General features: G+C 39.8%; 2 protein-coding genes and 1 pseudogene across 3 annotated transcripts in view; all 3 read left to right on the forward strand.

The window, feature by feature from the left end:
* Positions 1-7: 7 nt before the first annotated feature.
* Positions 8-10,583, forward strand: ATG12 (autophagy related 12). 2 transcript variants are annotated; one of them, XM_005857353.2, is made up of 4 exons: positions 8-455; positions 4,596-4,732; positions 8,732-8,794; positions 10,222-10,583. In XM_005857353.2, the coding sequence occupies exons 1-4, from the start codon at positions 293-295 to the stop codon at positions 10,279-10,281; spliced, it is 423 nt and encodes a 140-aa protein (XP_005857415.1). In that variant the 5' UTR covers positions 8-292; the 3' UTR covers positions 10,282-10,583. The 2 variants fall into 2 exon arrangements, with proteins under 2 accessions (XP_005857415.1, XP_014399708.1); XM_014544222.1 differs by lacking the exon at positions 8,732-8,794.
* A 4,948-nt stretch (positions 10,584-15,531) lies between these two features.
* Positions 15,532-15,876, forward strand: LOC106723582 (annotated as a pseudogene).
* A 1,928-nt stretch (positions 15,877-17,804) lies between these two features.
* Positions 17,805-18,298, forward strand: part of CDO1 (cysteine dioxygenase type 1) — a 12,716-nt gene continuing 12,222 nt past the window's right edge. Inside the window, exon 1 of the mRNA XM_005857355.2 lies at positions 17,805-18,240. Coding sequence (XP_005857417.1) covers positions 18,071-18,240 — 170 coding nt within the window. The 5' untranslated portion in view covers positions 17,805-18,070. The remainder of the gene's footprint in view (positions 18,241-18,298) is intronic.

An 18,298-nucleotide genomic window follows, 5' to 3' on the forward strand; every position in this document is an offset into this window, starting at 1 on the left:
AAACACTCCAGGCCACGCCCACTGGCCAGAGGGGCTCCTGCGCGCTCCCACGTCTGTGGCGACGCAGGCCGCCGTCCCCTGCCCGAGGCGCGTAGCTGTGGGAAAACAGCAGTCGCGATATTAATGGTCAGGGCTCTACGACAGGCTCGACATAGAAGGTCGCCGGCAATCCCAGCTCTCACTGTAGAGTTGGGTCCCCTTTCGCCGTCGCCAGCCTGACGACTTCCTGGCGCAAAGCCCGCCCACTGCACGCTGAGCCCCCCACTTCCTCTCTCGCCTCCCCCCGCACGAGATGGCTGAGGAGCCGGAGGCCGTGCTCCCGCTCCCTCCTTCGGGTGCGGCGGACGGCGAAGGGCCTACGGACGTCTCCCCAGGAACAGCCACGCCGGAGCCCCCTTCTTCCGCCGCAGTCTCCCCGGGAACGGAGGAACCTGCCGGCGACACCAAGAAAAAAAGTAATTTGGAGAGTGGTTTCTGGGCAGAGGCGGGAGGTGTAGGTCGCTTCCCACTGGGGATGGCGGCCAATGAAGAAGCAACATTTAGAGGAAGGCCCGTGCCCGGCGTGGTTTGTGACGGTTAGGAAGGGACGTGTGCGTCTCGGCTTTGAAGGCCTGCCTGTGGAGGGCCTTGCCAGAGGCGGTTGCTGGACGCTTGGCCATGTGGTGCGGCCCTGGCCTGACCTCAGACTTTCTCAAGGTGGGAGCGGAGGGGCATCTCGGGAGCTCCAGGTACTGAGCCCGGTAGCTAAGTAGAATAATGATTGAAGATGATAGGGCTAGTTCACGCCTTCCAACTAGTTAGTTCGCAGGGGTTTGTTTTGTTTAAAATACCAATTGCGTGTGAATTCACTTCTTGAACCAAAAAACTGAAATTTTACCCAAAATGAAGAATGTTAAAGGAAAACTAAAGGCACAGGCATCGCCTTTCTAAAACAAAACAAAACAAACACACACACACAAACCATTTTGGAACCTTTGTGAATCGTCATTGTGTGAACTAGCTGTCATCTACCCTGTCATCGCTTGAGAATTCGTTTGCCATGGTAAAATCCAGACATTCCTAAGTTTACTTGCCCTGGAGCATCACTCTGTGTAGAGTTGCTTATGAGAAAAGCAGCAAGTCGGCACCTATAATTCAGAAAGGTGGACCCGGGGCCTCAGACACGTTTTGCCAGTCCAGAGGCTTAGCCCAGGTATTGGCAGGTTTTCTGCTCAGTGACCTCACAGCCTGGCATCGGACGTCATTTTCTTCTGCCGTGGGAGGTAGCGGTTTCCTCCAGCGCTGCTCCCCGCCCAGGTTAGACGGCTTCTCCATTTGGGGGGAATCTATTGTTGTCCCCACACGATGCACTACTGGAGAAACAAACCTTTGATTATTTTTATAGATAACCACTAGAATCTTTCTTGAGAAGAATTCCATGAGTTTTACAGAGTTTTGTTCCTTTTTTTCTTCCATTTTTATTGTAAGCAGGAACAGACTTTCAAAGGGCTTGTTTTAAGCTCTAACAGTCTTAGTCAAAAGTGTACTACTACTTCCTGAAGATAGCTTTGCAAAAACAGTGGCTAAAGATGAATGACCTGCAACAGGGATACAGCCTGGGGTTATATGGCATGGTCTCTTGGTTCCAAAATATGTGTGTGTGTGTATTTTAAGCCGTCATTTAAAAATTGGTTCTTTTTCTGGCTCCCATGAGCATTTGAGTTTGCCTCTCTGATGGTATAAAACTTAGTTTCTAGCTATTGGATTTCTACCCTGACATTGTCATCCTTTTTTGAGGACCTCTTCTGATGAAAGAAGCTTAGCTGTTACACATGCTTCACTTCTGGTTTAATCTACAGAAGAACAAAGATTGTTGCAGCAAACCGAGGTTGTTGGTCCTGGCCTCACATTAGGACCACCTCAGGGAGCTTTAGAGCATACCTGTGCCAAGACCCTACTTCCAAAAATTCTGTATCTTGTAAATTAAATTTGTTCCCCCCAGTTGCTCCTAATGCATAGCTAGGATTGAGAACTGTAAAGCAAATCATCTTTAGAAATTAAAAGAAAAAGTAGTTACAATTTAAATAAATGTGTCCTCTAGCTCCTATCCCTTCCAGTTTTTTTTCCTGCAGTAGTACAGCTCATAATATTTTCTCCTTCACTTTCTTGAAATGCTCAGTTGCAACTGAGTTATTGATAGCCTCAGGAGATTGAAGGGGGCATAGAAGGTGAGTTACTCAAAATCCCCTCATTTATCTTTCAATTCATCTCTGTTTTCTGGATAACTGAAGCTAGAGTTTTAGTGGAGGAAGGAAGGTAAACTTTTTCAAGAAGAATACAGTGTGCATTATGTGTTCCAGGTGCCTTCATTCCCAGGGTAAACTTGAATAAATTAACCTCTGACTCCATTGGATCCCAATTTTTAACACCAAAGACTGGGACAAGAGAGATGTAATATACTAGAATTAACTTTAGGGGGCAGCAGTACACTATTTTGCTTTCAGTGTTGCTTTTGATTGAGAGAGACGTCTTTTTTCCCCCCTTTTTATTGAGTGTATTGGGGTGACATTGGTTAATAAAATAATACAGGTATCATGTGTACAGTTCTATACTACATCTGTATATTGTATTGTGTGTTCACACACATCCTTTTAAGTATAGTAACTTCAGGAGGCAGATTCATAGGTTGTGTTTGTATTTTGGATTATTGAAACCTTTAATTTCTCTAATTGAAACTTTTTGGCCCCTAGTTGTTTTTTCTCCAATAATTATTATGTTTCTTTATTAGAAATGTTATTATAGAAAACTTGGTGGTTACAAAAAGTACCGGTAAAACCAAATATTAATCACCTGTAATGTCACTACTGAGAAATAGCATTTTGGTGCACATTCCACATTTTCATGAATATGTGTTTGTGATGGTTTTAATGAAATTGAGGTCTTATTATACATGCTGTTTTATATTAGTACATTTTGGTAACTTTTTCATGCTGTTAAATATGCTTTTATAGCATGTTTTCTTTAATGGCAACTTATAATCTTAAGGTTCAAAAAGTATGAGTTATGAGCTGATACTGTTCTAAACGCTTTACATGTATTAACTTATTTAATCCTCAAAACAACCTTATGAGGTAGATGCTATTGTCTTCATTTTATAAAAGGAAAAACTGTAGCACAGAAACATTAAAGAATTTATCCAGAAATATATACATAGCAAGTAGCAGTGCCAGGATTTGGAACCCAGGGACTTCAGCGTGTGTACTCTTTATGGAATTATATAAATTCTATTATAGACTATAATATCATTTTTCAACCAATCCCCTCTAAATACCATTGTTGAATATTTAGATTTGCCAGGTGTTTTGTTTTTTTTTCTATAAAAATAAATGTTTCAACAAAGGTGAAATCCTTCTAAGTGAATCTTTTTACATCTCATATTTTATGAGACTAGATTCCTAGTACTATTATTATTAGTACTAGAGACCCAGCGTGCACGAAATCGTGCCCAGTTAGGGTCCCTAGGCCTAGCCTGGCCTCAGTCGCATGGCCTCTGCCGCCCTGCAACATTACGTGAAGCTCCCCGCCCCAGGGCACTCTGCGATGCTCACTGCCCCTCAACTGCTCTGCGAGGCTCCCACCCACCCCTCGACTGCCCCGTGAAGCTTGCTGCCCCCCTGCGAAGCTCACCACTGGATGCTCCGCGAAACTCGCTGCCGCCCAGGTGACTGCTCCTCTAAGCTCACGGCCACCCCGCGAAGCAGCCCGCCACCGCAGCTCAACAGTCCCCAGTCCCGCCCCGCCGCCAGCCCCCCCCTCATGGTGAGGGGCTCAGGGTTGGGGGGAGGATCAAGAGGTGCTCCATGCACTTCATGGTGACTGGTTGCCTGTTTGGTCGTGACGGCACCTAGCTCTTTATATATATTAGGATTATTGGATCAAAGCATATCTTAAGTATTTGGTAATGTATTACCATATCATTCTCCAGAAAGGGTGTGCCATTTTTTTATTCCCAACAGTAGTGTCATCTACAGTATTATTATTCTAATTTTTGCTAATTTGGTTGGTTGTAAAAAGCCATGACATTATATATGTGTGTGTGTGTGTATACATAAATATATACATAAAATACATTTTTATTGGTTTTAGAGAGAGAAGAAGGGAGAGGGAGAGAGATAGAAACATCAATGAAAGAGAAATGTCAACATCCATCGACTGTTTCCTGCACACCCCCCATTGGGGATCGAGCCCGCAATCCAGGCATGTGCCCTGACCAGGAATTGAACCAGTGATCTCTTGGTGCATGGGTTGACACTCAATCACTGAGCTACACCAGCCTGGCGACATTTTATATATTTTTACATATTTATTGACCATTTCTATTTTATTATTATTAAAATGAAATTTAAAATTACATTTCATGGAGAGTCCTTTCTGAGACTGTAGAATCAAGGGGGGGAGAAAAATGACGAAAAAGAATCTTACAACCTAACATTTGTATATCTTAGACATACCTCCAGTATCTTCAATATATGTACTATGTGTAGATTAAAGGTTTAACTTTTCTAAAGTCATTATATGTTGTAGTGTAATTGTTAATTTTTTTTTTCCTTTTACAGTTGATATCCTGCTAAAGGCTGTGGGAGACACCCCTATAATGAAAACAAAGAAGTGGGCTGTAGAGCGAACCCGAACCATCCAAGGACTCATTGACTTCATCAAAAAGTTCCTTAAACTTGTGGCTTCAGAACAGTTGGTATGAAACCAGTGCTGACTATTTCCCTCAATTATCTATAATGGTTACTAGGCAATAATGAATAACTGTTGTATATAGAAATACATATGGAGCCATATATTTTTACTTCAGTAATGTTCTTTTATTTCTTTTGTTGGTGGGATTTATGTACTTTATTGAAGGATTCTCTGGGGAACTCTGAAGTAAAATGAATTTTAGATTTACATTTACAATGTGAACTGATTTTTTTTTTTTTTTACCACTGAGGTGGTTTTTCTCAAAAAAGTCACTGAATGCCCACGCAGAAAGATCTATCAGGGAACATACGGAAATATTTAGGTTTTATAATTTGTTTTGATATTAATGTTGTTTCCTTTGTGTTCTATTAAGGTAAGCAATATGTCCTTGCCATATGTTATGGAAGAACTAAGAGATATTCTTATTTCATATTAGTACATGTTAAACACTTCATGGTAGCAGTTGGAAAGATTAATATTTTAAATGCCACTGGTTTTTAACTTGGCATTCAGCTACAGAAATTTAAATGTCTACTTGTATTTGGAATATTGTAGCATTTTAATTAATATAGCAGACACCTTTATTGGCAGATCACATCTTGGCCAATATTAATACTGATCTAGTAGTTTGGCTTTAAGTACCTCTCACAAAATGAACATAGTTGCAAGAGTAAGTATAAGATAGATCAATCACTAGAAGTAATTTGAGGAAGAATCGCATAGAGCCTGGGATTCCTCCAAAGGAAGATGTTTAGAAAAAGTGTGGAAATATTTGAGTTTTGCAGCTGAACATCTTCCTCTGTAATCAGAGTGAGAAAAGCATCTGTGTTATTACAGTGCCATATAGAATTTAATTGTCAGAGATGGGCAAGAAGATTATAGTGTCATTCACATGCATATTGGAGCTAAAACCTCAGGAGCAGAAGACCTTGCCTAGATAGAGTTTGCTCAGCGGTTAGAGCTTCAGCCCATGGACCAAAGGATGTCAGGTTTAATTTACAGTCAAGGGCATATACCTAGGTTGCAGGTTTCAATCCCTGGGACAGTGCAGGAGGCAACCAATCAATGTGTCTCTCTCACATCGATGTTTCTCCCCCACCCTTTTCCACTCTCTAAAAACCAATGGTAATAGTATCCTTGGTGAGGATTAAAAAGAAAATCATTATTCTTTAAAACTAAAATAACTTTATCTTCCCAAGTTCTAGCATTTATTAGCAAGATTACATTTTGAAATTGTTACTTCCATGGAATTTTAAACTAGCTGAATTGCTTTTTTTTTTTTTTTTAATTATAGTCACTTTCAGTTCCTGACTCCTGTTATAAATTGTAATGAGTTCTTACAGTTCTCCATTTACTCTACTGTCCCCTTAACACTAAAACCATCTTACTTTTGCCTACAAAGTCCTAATTATTCTTCCACCTAGTTAAATCCTATTTATTATCTCTTAGAGAAGGCTTTCCCTGATGTTTTTGCTAGGTTAAATTAATGCCACATCTATTGTGTACTACACACCTTGTCAGATGCACTTTTTTCATCTATAGTCTTATCTGCATATGTCTGCCTCTCCAGTAGATTGAAAACTCATTAATGGGAGTCATATTAATCTTCACAGTTCCACACCTTGGGAAATTCCTACCACATAATAGATAGTGAATGTTTGCTGAACTAAAAACTGTCATCAAGAGCCCTTCTCATTTAAAATGTACCAGAAGAATAAAATATCTATGTTCATTCACAGTTAAACTGCTAGGACCTAAAGACAGATTCTTATATCTGTTCTAGAGGCCCAGTGCACAAATTCATGCGCAGGTGGGGTCCCTCGGCCTGGCCTGCAATCAGGGCCGGAAGGTTGGCCGGGGAAAGAGGGCCTCATGAGGTTGGCTGGCCAGGGAGGAGGGGCCGCAGGAGGTTGGCTGGCCCCCCCATCAGGGCTGATCGGGGGGCCAGCCAGAGGGAGGAGCCACAGGAGGTGGGCTGTGGGAGCACACTTGACTGTGGGAGCACACTGACCATCAGGGGGCAGCTCCTACATTGAGTGTCTGCTCCCTGGTGGTCAGTGCATGTCATAGCGACCAGTTGTTTGGTTGTTTGGTCACTTAGGCTTTTATATGCCAGTATATAGATTATAGAAATTCACATTTAAATGCACACTGATTTCTAACTTTATGAAGTTTTTGTTAAGAGTATTACTCAGACTTAACCCTTAATTGATATTTATACATGAACTTTTTAAATAATAATTAAAACTAATGTATATTGAGTACATATACCAGGCACTGGTGCTATCTCATTTTATGTTTCCCAGCAGCTCCAAGAAGTATAGGTGCTATTATTTTCCATATTATAAATAAGGAAACCAGCTGAGAAAAGGTATTTGTGTTTAGAGCCAGAACTCAAACCTGGATCTGTCTCAGTAGAGCCTCTGTTTTTAATTACCACACTGAATCACCTAAGGGAGAAATGTAGTCATTATTTGTTTTTATTACAGTTGGTGACCCAAATAGTGTCTATCAACCAACTGTTTATTCTGATATTATTGGGTTTTAAAGGCTATATTATATATTAAGTCCAGGAAACTTTAGTCTTAGAATTTGACTATAGACAAAGGATCAACCAACTATTCTGATATTATTGGGTTTTAAAGGCTATATTAAGTCCAGGAAATTTTAGTCTTAGAATTTGACTATAGACAAAGGTAAATTGATATGTTACCTGCAAATAATGTTTTATTTTCTAAAAGGAAAATTATCAAAAGTTACTAAGACACTGTCCTTTTGTATCTGCAGTAATTTTTTTAAGTACAGGTTTCCTCCACTATATAAAAGAAGAACATTCCTATGAAATCTTTTCTAAGCCAAAATGGCATAAAACAAAAAAGTAATTACGATTAATTTATGTGAAAAAATTTTGTGCATACCAAGATCCCCTCAAATAACCCACCAAACCATAATACACTTAATTATATCCAGTTTTATGCTAAGCATAACACCCTTATGAGCTCTTTTAGGCATTCTGATATTTTAGGTCACATCTTGCTAACAGATGTATAAAATTGAGATAAAGCACAGATGCTTACAGACACAGTCCAAAGCTATGGTGGCTTAATGCCAAGATGCAGAGTGTAGTTCTCAGTGAAAGAGATTGGCGGCAGGGCTAATCTCACCGTTTCTATAATGGCTCACTGCAAAACATGCTGAACGTTATTTTTGCTTTCTTCATAAAAGTGAAAATCCTCTTAGGATTTCTCAGTTAAAACAGGTACTAATGTAGGTCATTCATAACATGAACTTTCAAAAAGCAGAGGATACATGTAGTAGAGAGTTTTAATGAAAACAGACTAAACTGGAACATTGAACAATGAATCCTTTAAAGAACAAGGTTATAAGAACATTAGGTTTCATTATGTTACCATCTTATTTAGCTACAAGTGACTTTACAGTAGTGGCACCCAGCCTGGAGTTCAGTACTTTTATGAGTTCTCAGTGGTGGTAAAGGTAAAAAAAATCCAACTGTATGTTATTAACCAAAAATGCTCACACTATCTCAAAGATTTCCTGTATGTTATTAATCCAACTGTATGTTATTAACCAAAAATGCTCACACTATCTCAAAGATTTCCTGATTTTATACTGTGTATGAAGTTTTGTTAGGAAAAATTCTGTCTTTAAAATGAGTAGTTGGAAAAAGTAATACTTTTAATAATTTCTTGAATAAATCTTCAAAAGCTATTTGTAAAAACATTTAAAAGTTACTAGTTTTAATAAGTAAGAACTACTGCTTTAGAAGCAAAAAATCTGGTTTTATTCCTCCAGGTAGGAACTAATCTTCATAAAGATCTCATTAGTTGACTGATTTATGAGAAGTAGGAAAAGGAGTTTAAGGAAATTTCTTTCAATTCTGAAGACAAAGAATTTGAAAGAGCTGGCTGATTGAACCCCAGAAAAATGCAAATTAATCAGGATACCATTAAAAATGAATCGTCTTTTTTTTTTTCTTTTGCAGTTTATTTATGTGAATCAGTCATTTGCCCCTTCCCCTGACCAGGAAGTTGGAACCCTCTATGAGGTAAAACATAACTGCTTTATTTTTTTAATAAAAGATGCACATCTGTGAATAGTATTATTAATTAACATCATTATTTTAAGAGATGCTATTCTTAATTGCCTCTTAGGAAAAAAGATTACTTTCTTGTTTTCTGTTATATCTCTTAACACCTTGAACATTTACTACCTCAATAAATTACTCAGTGATTAAAGAATTAAGGAATGAATAATACAAACAGAAGATGAATTTGAATGAATAATACAAACAGAAGATGTCCAGAAAATAAGGCCTTCTTTTTTGCCTAATTTGTTTCTTTTACATTGTTTATATAATTAGTAATCCAGATTTGCTTCCAAGAAATTTAAAAGAAGTCTACATAAAAATGACTGTATTCAACATACTAACAGTTTCATGACAAAAATTATTATAGTATACACATTAGCACCGCTAGTAGAAAACAGTATATACATTATAGTTAAGAGATACAGAGAAAGGGCAAGATTAAAATATGTAAGCCCATCCATGCCTATGATGTTTAAAGGACAGGTTTTATTCAACACTAGAGGCCTGGTGCACAGATTCTGCACCGGTGGGGTCCTCGGCCTGGCCTGCAGGGATCAAGCTGAAACCAGCTCTCTGACATCCCCCAAGGTGTCCCGGATTATGAGTGGGCAATTCTCAGGTAATGCAACCCAGAATCAAGCTCCCTTCTCTCTGGGTCCAGGGTGCGGGTGAAGCAGATTCAGGGCCGACAGTGCCCAGCGGCAACCTAACCCATGGCTGATTCCGTGAGGAATTGGGCTCCCTCCTCTCTGGGTCCGAGGTACAGGTGAAGCAGAATCAGGGCTGACAGTGCCCCATCTACAATCTCTAACCCACGGCCGATCCCGTGAGGCTCCCTCCTCTACTGGTTGGAGTGTCATAGCTACCAGGCAAACAGTGTAACGGTCACTTAAGCTCATATATATAGATTACTAGAGGCTCAGTGCATGAAATTTGTGCACTGGGGGGTGGTATCCCTCAGCCCAGCCTGCACCCTCTCCAATCTGGGACATTCCTCTCACAATCCGAGACTGCTGGCTCCCAACCACTCACCTGCCTGCCAGCCTGATCGCCCCTAACAGCTCCCCTGCTGGCCCGATCGCCTCCAACTGCCCTCCCCTGCCGGCCTGGTCACCCCCAACTGCCCTCCCCTGCAGGCCTGGTCACCCCCAACTGCCCTCCCCTGCTGGCCTGGCCCCTTGTGTGAGGATGTGATGGTCAATTTGCATATTACTTCTTTATTATATAGGATGATTACTGATGTGTTAAAATAGCAACTTGCATCTTTTGAAAGAAATAACTTTGTAGATAATTTACACCTACATGTATAAGGATATTGATGATACGTATAACATTTTTTCTTTCATCAAAGAATTAAGTTTGTTGCTGTTATTTTCTTTTTGTAGTGTTTTGGCAGTGATGGTAAACTGGTCCTACATTACTGCAAATCTCAGGCATGGGGATGAACCACAGAGAAAAAGATCTTGATAACTAAAAATGAATCTTCATAAAGGACACAGCTCTGAAAAGTTTGATACTTATGGCAAAATACTTGTGGATATGATCTCAGCATGTTATCTGCTAAGACCCATGTTTATGCATGTAAAAAATCCATAGAGTTGACCCACAAAAATGTGATTTGCATTAATACAGGAATCATCGTGAAAGATTGACATTAGAGTATATACAGTACTACAACTATTGCTCCAGATATGCCTCCAGGATATTGAAAAGGAGACTAAGATTGTATAAAGCCTCTTATTTATTTGTTGTGTGTTTGTTTAATTTATCTTTATTGTTGAAAGTATTACAGATGTCCCCTTTTTCCCCCCATTGACCCCTTTTTGGCTGCACAGGTCTTCACCACACTATTGTCTGTGTCCATGGGTTATGCATATAAGTTCTTTGGTTAATCCCTTCCTACCCACCCCACTGTCCCTCTGAGATTTGACTGTTAGTTCCATGCTTCTATGTCTCTGGAGCTATTTTGTTCACCAATTTATGTTGTTCTCTAGATTCCACATATGAATGAGATCATGTGATACTTGTCTGTCTCTGACTGACTTATTTTGCTTAGCATAATACTCTCCAGGTCCCTCCATGGTGTGTCAAAGGGTAAGAGATCCTTCTTTTTTACTGCTATATAGTATTTCATGGTATAAATGTACCACAGCTTTTTTTATCCACTCATCTACTGATGGGCACTTGGGCTTTTTCCAGATCTTAGCTATTGTAAATTGCGGTGCTATGAACATAGGGGTGCATATATTCTTTCTGATTTGGTTTTTAGGTTTCTTAGAGTATATTCCTAGAAGTGGGATTACTGGGTCAAATGGCAGTTCCGTATTTAATTTTTGAGGAAATTCCATACTGTTTTCCATAATGACTGCACCAATCTTCATTCCCACCAGCAGTGTACTAGGGTTCCCTTTTCTCCACATCCTCACCAGCACTTGTCATTTGTTGACAAAGGAGGCAAGAGCATATAGTGGAGTCAAGACAGTCTGTTCAATAAGTGGTGTTCGGAAAGGTAGGTACATGCGAAAAAATGAAATTAGACTACCAACTTACACCATACACAAGAACAAACTCAAAAAAAATGGTTAAAAGACTTAAATATAAGTCTTGAAACCATAAAAATTCTAGAAGAGACCACAGACTGCAAAATCTCAGACATCTCCGGTAGCAATATGTTTGCTGATACATCTCCTAGGGCAGGGGAAACAAAGGAGAAAATAAACAAATGGAACTACATCAAAATAAAAAGCTTCTGCACAGCAAAAGGAACCATCAACAAAATGAAAATGGAGCCCACTATAGGAGAATAAATTTGGCAATGATACATCTGATGGGTTAACATATATAAGGAACTTGTACAACTTAACAAAAGGAAGACAAACCAATTAAAAAATGGGCAAAGGGCCTAAATAGACACTTCTCCAGAGTGGACATACAGATGGCCAAGAGACATATGAAAAAATGCTCAATGTCCTTAATCATCAGAGATGCAAATTAATACAACAGATACCACCTCACACCTGTCAGAACGGCTGCCATCAACAAATCAACAAAACCTCTTTATCAGTTCTTAAAATGACTGAAATTGTTTACTTGTAGAATTAGCACTGTAAAAGTCAGTTTAGTTTACTAAAAGATTATTTTTGTGCTGCTCCTGGGAAGTTCAGTTTGAGGTATGGGATATACTTTTTCTTGTATATATTTATATCTACAGTATTATGAAAGAAAATCTCATTGACCTGCTGGCTTTATACCTTACATAGTCCAGTAGAGGGCAGCCCAGATGGCAGAAATAAGCAGTTTGGTTTTACATCTTTGCCAGATGATAATGGAGGAGAAAACTGTTTCTAGCAAATACCTAGCCAAGAGAGCATGTATGTTGACACACTGGAAGACTGCTTTAGAGAATATGCAAGGTTTAGATTTAATTGTTTTATTGTGAAAAAAATTTTAGACAAATGAATTATACAACTATTTTAGTCCTAACATTTGATGATTCTGGAGTCCCAATGTTTATAGCTATGATGGTCTTCTGTCTCTTTTACAGTGTCAAAAGCACTCAAGTAAACATGGCAACATCTTTGAGTTTTTATAATGTATTTTTCAACTTGAAAATGCTCAAAGAAAAACTGAACAAAAGCCTTAGTTTTACATGTATTTCATGCCATGACTAAAAGTACCTTTTTTTCTAATGCCATGAGACTGGTAATTGCTTGAGGTGAGATTTAACTTTTTAAAAATTCTGTATTATATTTGTAATGCAGCATTAAAAAAGCATTCCAATAAATTGAATGGAATGTCCAAACAGAATCTAAAGTATGTACAAGAATTCTCTTGTGTTTGTTTTCAAAAGTAATGTACTTTATGATTAATGATCTGCCATACATTAGCATTAGGGGGTGCTAAGGAAGAATTCCATTTATAGTGATGAAATTGCTGTTCAGTTCTCATTTTCTGTCCAAGAATAAATTCTTAAGTCCCCTTATGCCAATCTTCTGGTGTAATAAATTAATACAGCTAGTAGTTAGCACTGGAATAGTACAGGTTGAATTGTGCAAATTTATCTTGTAAGATTAGGTAAGAAATTTATATATATGTTGGAAGCTGGAAAGTATACTATCATTTTCAAGTCAAATAGGTTGGATGTGGATCTGTTCTGTAGCTTCCTCCATTAATAGTTACTGAAGGATGTGAATGTATTTATATACATGTATATTTAACAAATAGCAAAAATGTGTTTAACTTAATATTTGCCACTAAGGTTTTAAGTGATGGGATATTTACTACTTCAATAATCAAAGCTATTTGAGTTTGAGTTTGTGACATCAATTTAATTGTTCCTTTTTGATCTAAAGAACTTATTAATTAATTAAATCTAAGGTTAGCTAAATATGTATATACCTTGTGGGGTTTTTTTCCTAATAACCTTGAAGATATAGTACAGGGTTTTACACTATTACAAACCATATTTACACTATTATCTCTTTTACACTATTATCTCTTAATCCTTAGCCAAATAATTAATTCTGTGCTAACTTTGCAACACTTACTTGTAAGCCTGGATCCCCTAAGTTGCTGGGTGATGGGCACCTTATACACAATTCACAAATCTTTTTGCAGATGTCTGGTTTAAACTGTTAACTAATTAAACTTGGCGGGGGGAGAGGGTTATATTTTGTTTTTTATGTTCATGAGAAAATCATTGTCAGTAATGTCATGCTTTATCTTACTATGCAAAGATGACCCACAACATACAGAGGGCATGTAATTATTAGAATATTGTGCTTCCATCTTAGAAAGTATCTACACCAAGAACTTCATAATGAGTTCCTCATATTTAGGGTATAAATTAAGCTAAGAATATCTGTAATCAAAATAAGATTGGATACCTGACCAGCTGGTGTGGCTTAGTGGTTGAACCAGGAGGTCTCAGTTTGATTCCTGATCAGGGCACATGCCCGGGTTGCAGGCTCCATCCCCAGTGTGGTGCGTGCAGGGAGTTAGCCGATCAATAATTCTCTCTCATCATTGCTGTTTCACTCCCTCTCCCTCTCTGAAATCAATAAAAATATATTTTTTAAAAAAGATTGGATACTTCCTGGAATCTGAATTTCTAGAAGTTTTAACCCTGAAGGGACCTTAAATATCTGCTCTAAGCAGGTTAAAAAACTGAAAAATGCAGACTATGCCTTCGATTATATAGCATTTTAGTTGTGTATAACCCAAAGTGGGGAAATGCATTGTTCAAGGGAAGGGGTATGACAGTCACCTTTCATATAGCTTCATTTTTCAAGAATTATACTGGGTAAGCTTCTGGCAACAAGTAAGTCAGCTACAGACCACATAATGGGAGGAAAAGTATTCAGAAAGCAGTACAGCACGTTTAGTCCTACAAGTACTATTTCTGTACATCATTATTCAACCCACACTGGATTACTCACTATTCTCTGAATGTGCTTGTTTTTTCTGTTTCTTAACCCATTGTATGCCATAAGCATCTGTAGACGCAAGCGTTGGACCTTCCCCACAAGCCACTCGCATCTATAAAAAAATGTTTTCCCAAAGTGGCAGCCCTGACCAACTTTAAAATCCTTTTTCATGAGAATTTTCAGCTGAAAATATTAAAGAACACCCAAATTGTGAGTAATATATTTTTATAATCATTGCAAATTGATTTTTTAAATTAAGAATATCATGGCATGTGGGGATGGTTTCCATTTTGATGCGTGGCAGTTAACTTGGTTAAATCTGCTCATATAATTCAGTTATGGAAGTGCACTGACCTTCCCCCTGTCATATCCTGCCTCTGCCTAATTATATTTTAACACTTCCTTAAAGCTTGTCTGAATCAGTCAAGGGGGAGATGTTCTGTCTTGTAAGAACAGTTACAGTGAACTACCACTATTACAGCACTGCTGCATACTACCTTATAAATATTGTGTCCAATACCCTTTCATGATTGTAATGTCCCTAAAAATAGGATTTTGGGTTTTTTATTTGGTACCCACACACATAATACTTAGTGCTTTGCCTTACATATACCTAATCAGTAATTCATTATATATTAAGTGAATGAAATTAAGTGTGGCTTTCAAAGTATAATTTAACTTTGAAAAACAATAATAAAGGAAATTTGTGTAGAGTAGTCCCCACCTTACCCCTGACCTCCAGTAGATTCCTAAAACCCTGGATAGAACTGTACCCTATAGGTATTGTTTTTTCCTATACATACATACTTACAATAAAGTTTCCCATGCATAGATATACCCATACATATAAATTAGATACAGTAAGATTTAACAATAATAAAATAGAACAATTATAACAATATGATGTAATGAAATATGTGAATGGTATCTCAAAATACAGTTCTCACCCTTCTTGTGATGATGTGAGATGATACAATGTCTGCATGATGAGATGGCCTCCCATATCAGCAAAAGCTGAAGACCTAGCAAGATCTTCTGTGATGAGTCCCCACTTGCAAACCCTGGCATGCATATCCATGTTCATCTGTGTTATTCAAAAACTAAGCTTGCTCCCATCCTAGGGCTTTTGCACTTGTTTCCTCTACTTGGAAACTTCCCTCGGAAAACTTTGTCTCACATCTTTCAGTCCCTGATCCAATATCATCATCAAGAGTGTTCCCCTCCCCACCCTGTCAGTGCCACTAAATGCGTCCTTCCGCTTCCTTCTCTCTCTCCTCTCTCTCCCCCCGCCAGCCATCGAGGTGCGCGCTTTCGCTTCTCCTTCACCATGTCTTCCCACAAGACTTTCAGGATCAAGAGGTTCCTGGCCAAGAAACAAAAGCAGAATCAGCCCATTCCCCAATGGATTCGGATGAAAACTGGTAATAAAATCAAATACAACTCGAAGAGACATTGGAGAAGAACCAAACTGGGCCTATGAGAAATCACACATGAGAGATGACTCACATATTTATGCTGTATCCAGGTTGCCTACACCCTTAAATGATTGAAAAGATGCTACTGTCTGGACAGTTGGGGCATTTTAATTGGAAGATTAATGAACTTGTGATTTTGCTCTGTTGATTTTTTCCTCCCAGAATAGAAGGTTGATTCAGTAATAAATGTGAGATCTTTAAAAAAAAAAAAGATATATAGATAGATAGATAGGTGTTCCCCTAGGCCAGTGGTCGGCAAACCGAGGCTTGTGAGCCACATGTGGCTCACAAGCCTCGGTTTGCCGACCACTGCCCTAGGCCCTCTAAAATACCACCACCCTCAACTGTCCTCCCCCTGCTTTAGTTTTCTTCCATTGTAAATAGTATACAGTATTTGTGTCCACTTCATGTATACTGTATGTAATATTTCTTGGTGTGTCTACCTGTGCCCTCCCCCCTATTAGAACATAAACCCTGTGAGGGCAGAGACTTCGTTTTATGAGCAGTGTCCGGCATGTAGGGCATGATTTTAAAAATGGATAGATAGGTTTATATTTACAGACCTCTATTCTGGTTCCCTCCTTTGGATACCCACCCCATGTCAATGACTGTCTTAGAATGTGTAAATCATTGCCCTGATCAATGCAGAGTACAGTAAAACTACCTCTCTGGATCTAAAGTATTAAGTTACTAGATCCTCTAATTGCAACACATCACAAAAGGTTGTCTTCTGGCATGCTTTCTACCCAAAGTCCTTTCAGAACAATGGTGATTGAGCTGTCATTTGTACTTCTGAAGAACATTGTTAACACAAGTACGTTTGTACATAATATATACACTCATACATACAGGGGTGGGCAAAAATAGGTTAAATTACCAGCCATCATTATCTAAATGATACATCATAAGTAATAAATCATTATAATGCCAATGAATAGAAAAGAATAAATTTCTGTGTACTCACAACTGTAAACCTACTTTTGCCCACTCCTGTATATACATACATTAAAGCAAAGTCTAGAAGAAGAAAAAAGACTAGTCTTCCAGAAGTTTAGACCTTTAATAATCTTGAGTGCAAGTTATTCCCTGGGTCCGTTAATGAGAAAAAAGGAATCTACACTTGCATTTCTTCTGCCCCTCACATTTTTCTTATTTTCATTCATACTTAATTTGCCTTGTTCTCCAAGGACTGCTTCTAGAAATAATGTATTTAAATAGTCTAGTAGAACCCTTTAAATACTGCATTGGGAGAAAAAAAAATACCACACTCACACACACACACAGCATTTCCTTTCACCATGAATTGAAATATCAGGTCTTTCCACTGAATAATTTTTAGGTAATGTTTGATTTTAAAATCAAAGAGGGATACCTGGCCTTCTATCGTTCTACTTGCTAATCTAGCTGGACAGCCGAGTCTCCTTTGTCAAAATGTACTTTCAGTAGAGTACACAATACAATATACAGATGATATACTATAGAATTGTACACCTAACACCAATGTCACGCCAATAAATTCAATAGAAGGTGTTTTTTTAATTGAAGACTTCGACTTCTTTTCACCTTAGCCTAAAGCATATTACCTATAGTTTCAATCGATCAAAACAGATCTCCATCTTGGAAGTGGAATCCATCTTCAACCTTCACAAGCTCTTCACAGTTCCTCAGCTCTCTCTGACGGGTAGGGCCCCCTTCCTTCTTCACCATCTACCCCCCGCCGTTCTCTCCCGAACCCAGTGGTCTGCGTCCCAGGGTGTGGAACCCCGGTGGCCAAAAGTAACCTCCCAGGGAACACCGGCGGAGGGGCGTGTGGAAAGGGGTGGGGATGGGAGGCCAAAATGAGCCTGTTAATGTGGGGGAGGGATTGCGCGCAGCCCCCCGCGAGTGCGGGGATTCGCGAGAGAAGGGCTCGCGGGAGGGCTGCAGGGCTGGGAGGGCGGAAGCTGAGTGCGTGAGCCTGGCCCGCACGCTCTCGCCGTCGCCACCACCTTCCTCAGGTTGCACCCGCCTCTCCCCACCCTCCGAGGGCCATTGGTACATTCCCGCTGACTCCGAGAGCTTAAAAAGGGCCGGGGAGGCTAAAGCCAGCGGATTCGGTCCTGAATTGTGTACGGCGCACGTCCTCCTAGATCCCAGGTCCACGCCGCCCCGGTGTGGGTGTCTTGGTCTCTTGGCCAGGGATTCTTTTAGCTGTGGCTCTCAAGTGTTTGGGGTGTGTGTGTGTGTGGCTGTCTGGCTGGCAGCTCGGGTCCCTCGTCCCCGGTTCCTAGGCTCGCTCAGCTCCTTCGCTGAAGCCCCGCAGTGAGAAAGGCGTGCCGCCAGCTCTGCAAAGGATGGAGCAGACCGAGGTGCTGAAGCCACGGACGCTAACCGATCTGATCCGCATCCTGCACCAGCTCTTCGCCAGCGAGGAGGTCAACGTGGAGGAGGTGCAGGCCGTCATGGAAGCCTACGAGAGCGACCCCGCCGAGTGGTCCGTGTACGCCAAGTACGACCAGTACAGGTGAGTGCGCTCTAGCCCTGCCCGCCGAGGATCGCGGGCGCCGGCCTCCAAGCGCGGG

The sequence above is a fragment of the Myotis brandtii genome, unplaced genomic scaffold, assembly GCF_000412655.1.
Source record: "Myotis brandtii unplaced genomic scaffold, ASM41265v1 scaffold1105, whole genome shotgun sequence".
NCBI lineage: Eukaryota > Metazoa > Chordata > Mammalia > Chiroptera > Vespertilionidae > Myotis > Myotis brandtii.

Excerpts from the sequence above, each read along its gene's own strand:
- ATG12 (XM_005857353.2), top strand. The coding sequence starts at position 293 with ATGGCTGAGGAGCCGGAGGCCGTGCTCCCGCTCCCTCCTTCGGGTGCG. Across the intron at positions 456-4,595 it reads CGGCGACACCAAGAAAAAAA|TTGATATCCTGCTAAAGGCT; the intron begins GTAATTTGGAGA and ends TTCCTTTTACAG. Across the intron at positions 8,795-10,221 it reads AAGTTGGAACCCTCTATGAG|TGTTTTGGCAGTGATGGTAA; the intron begins GTAAAACATAAC and ends TTCTTTTTGTAG.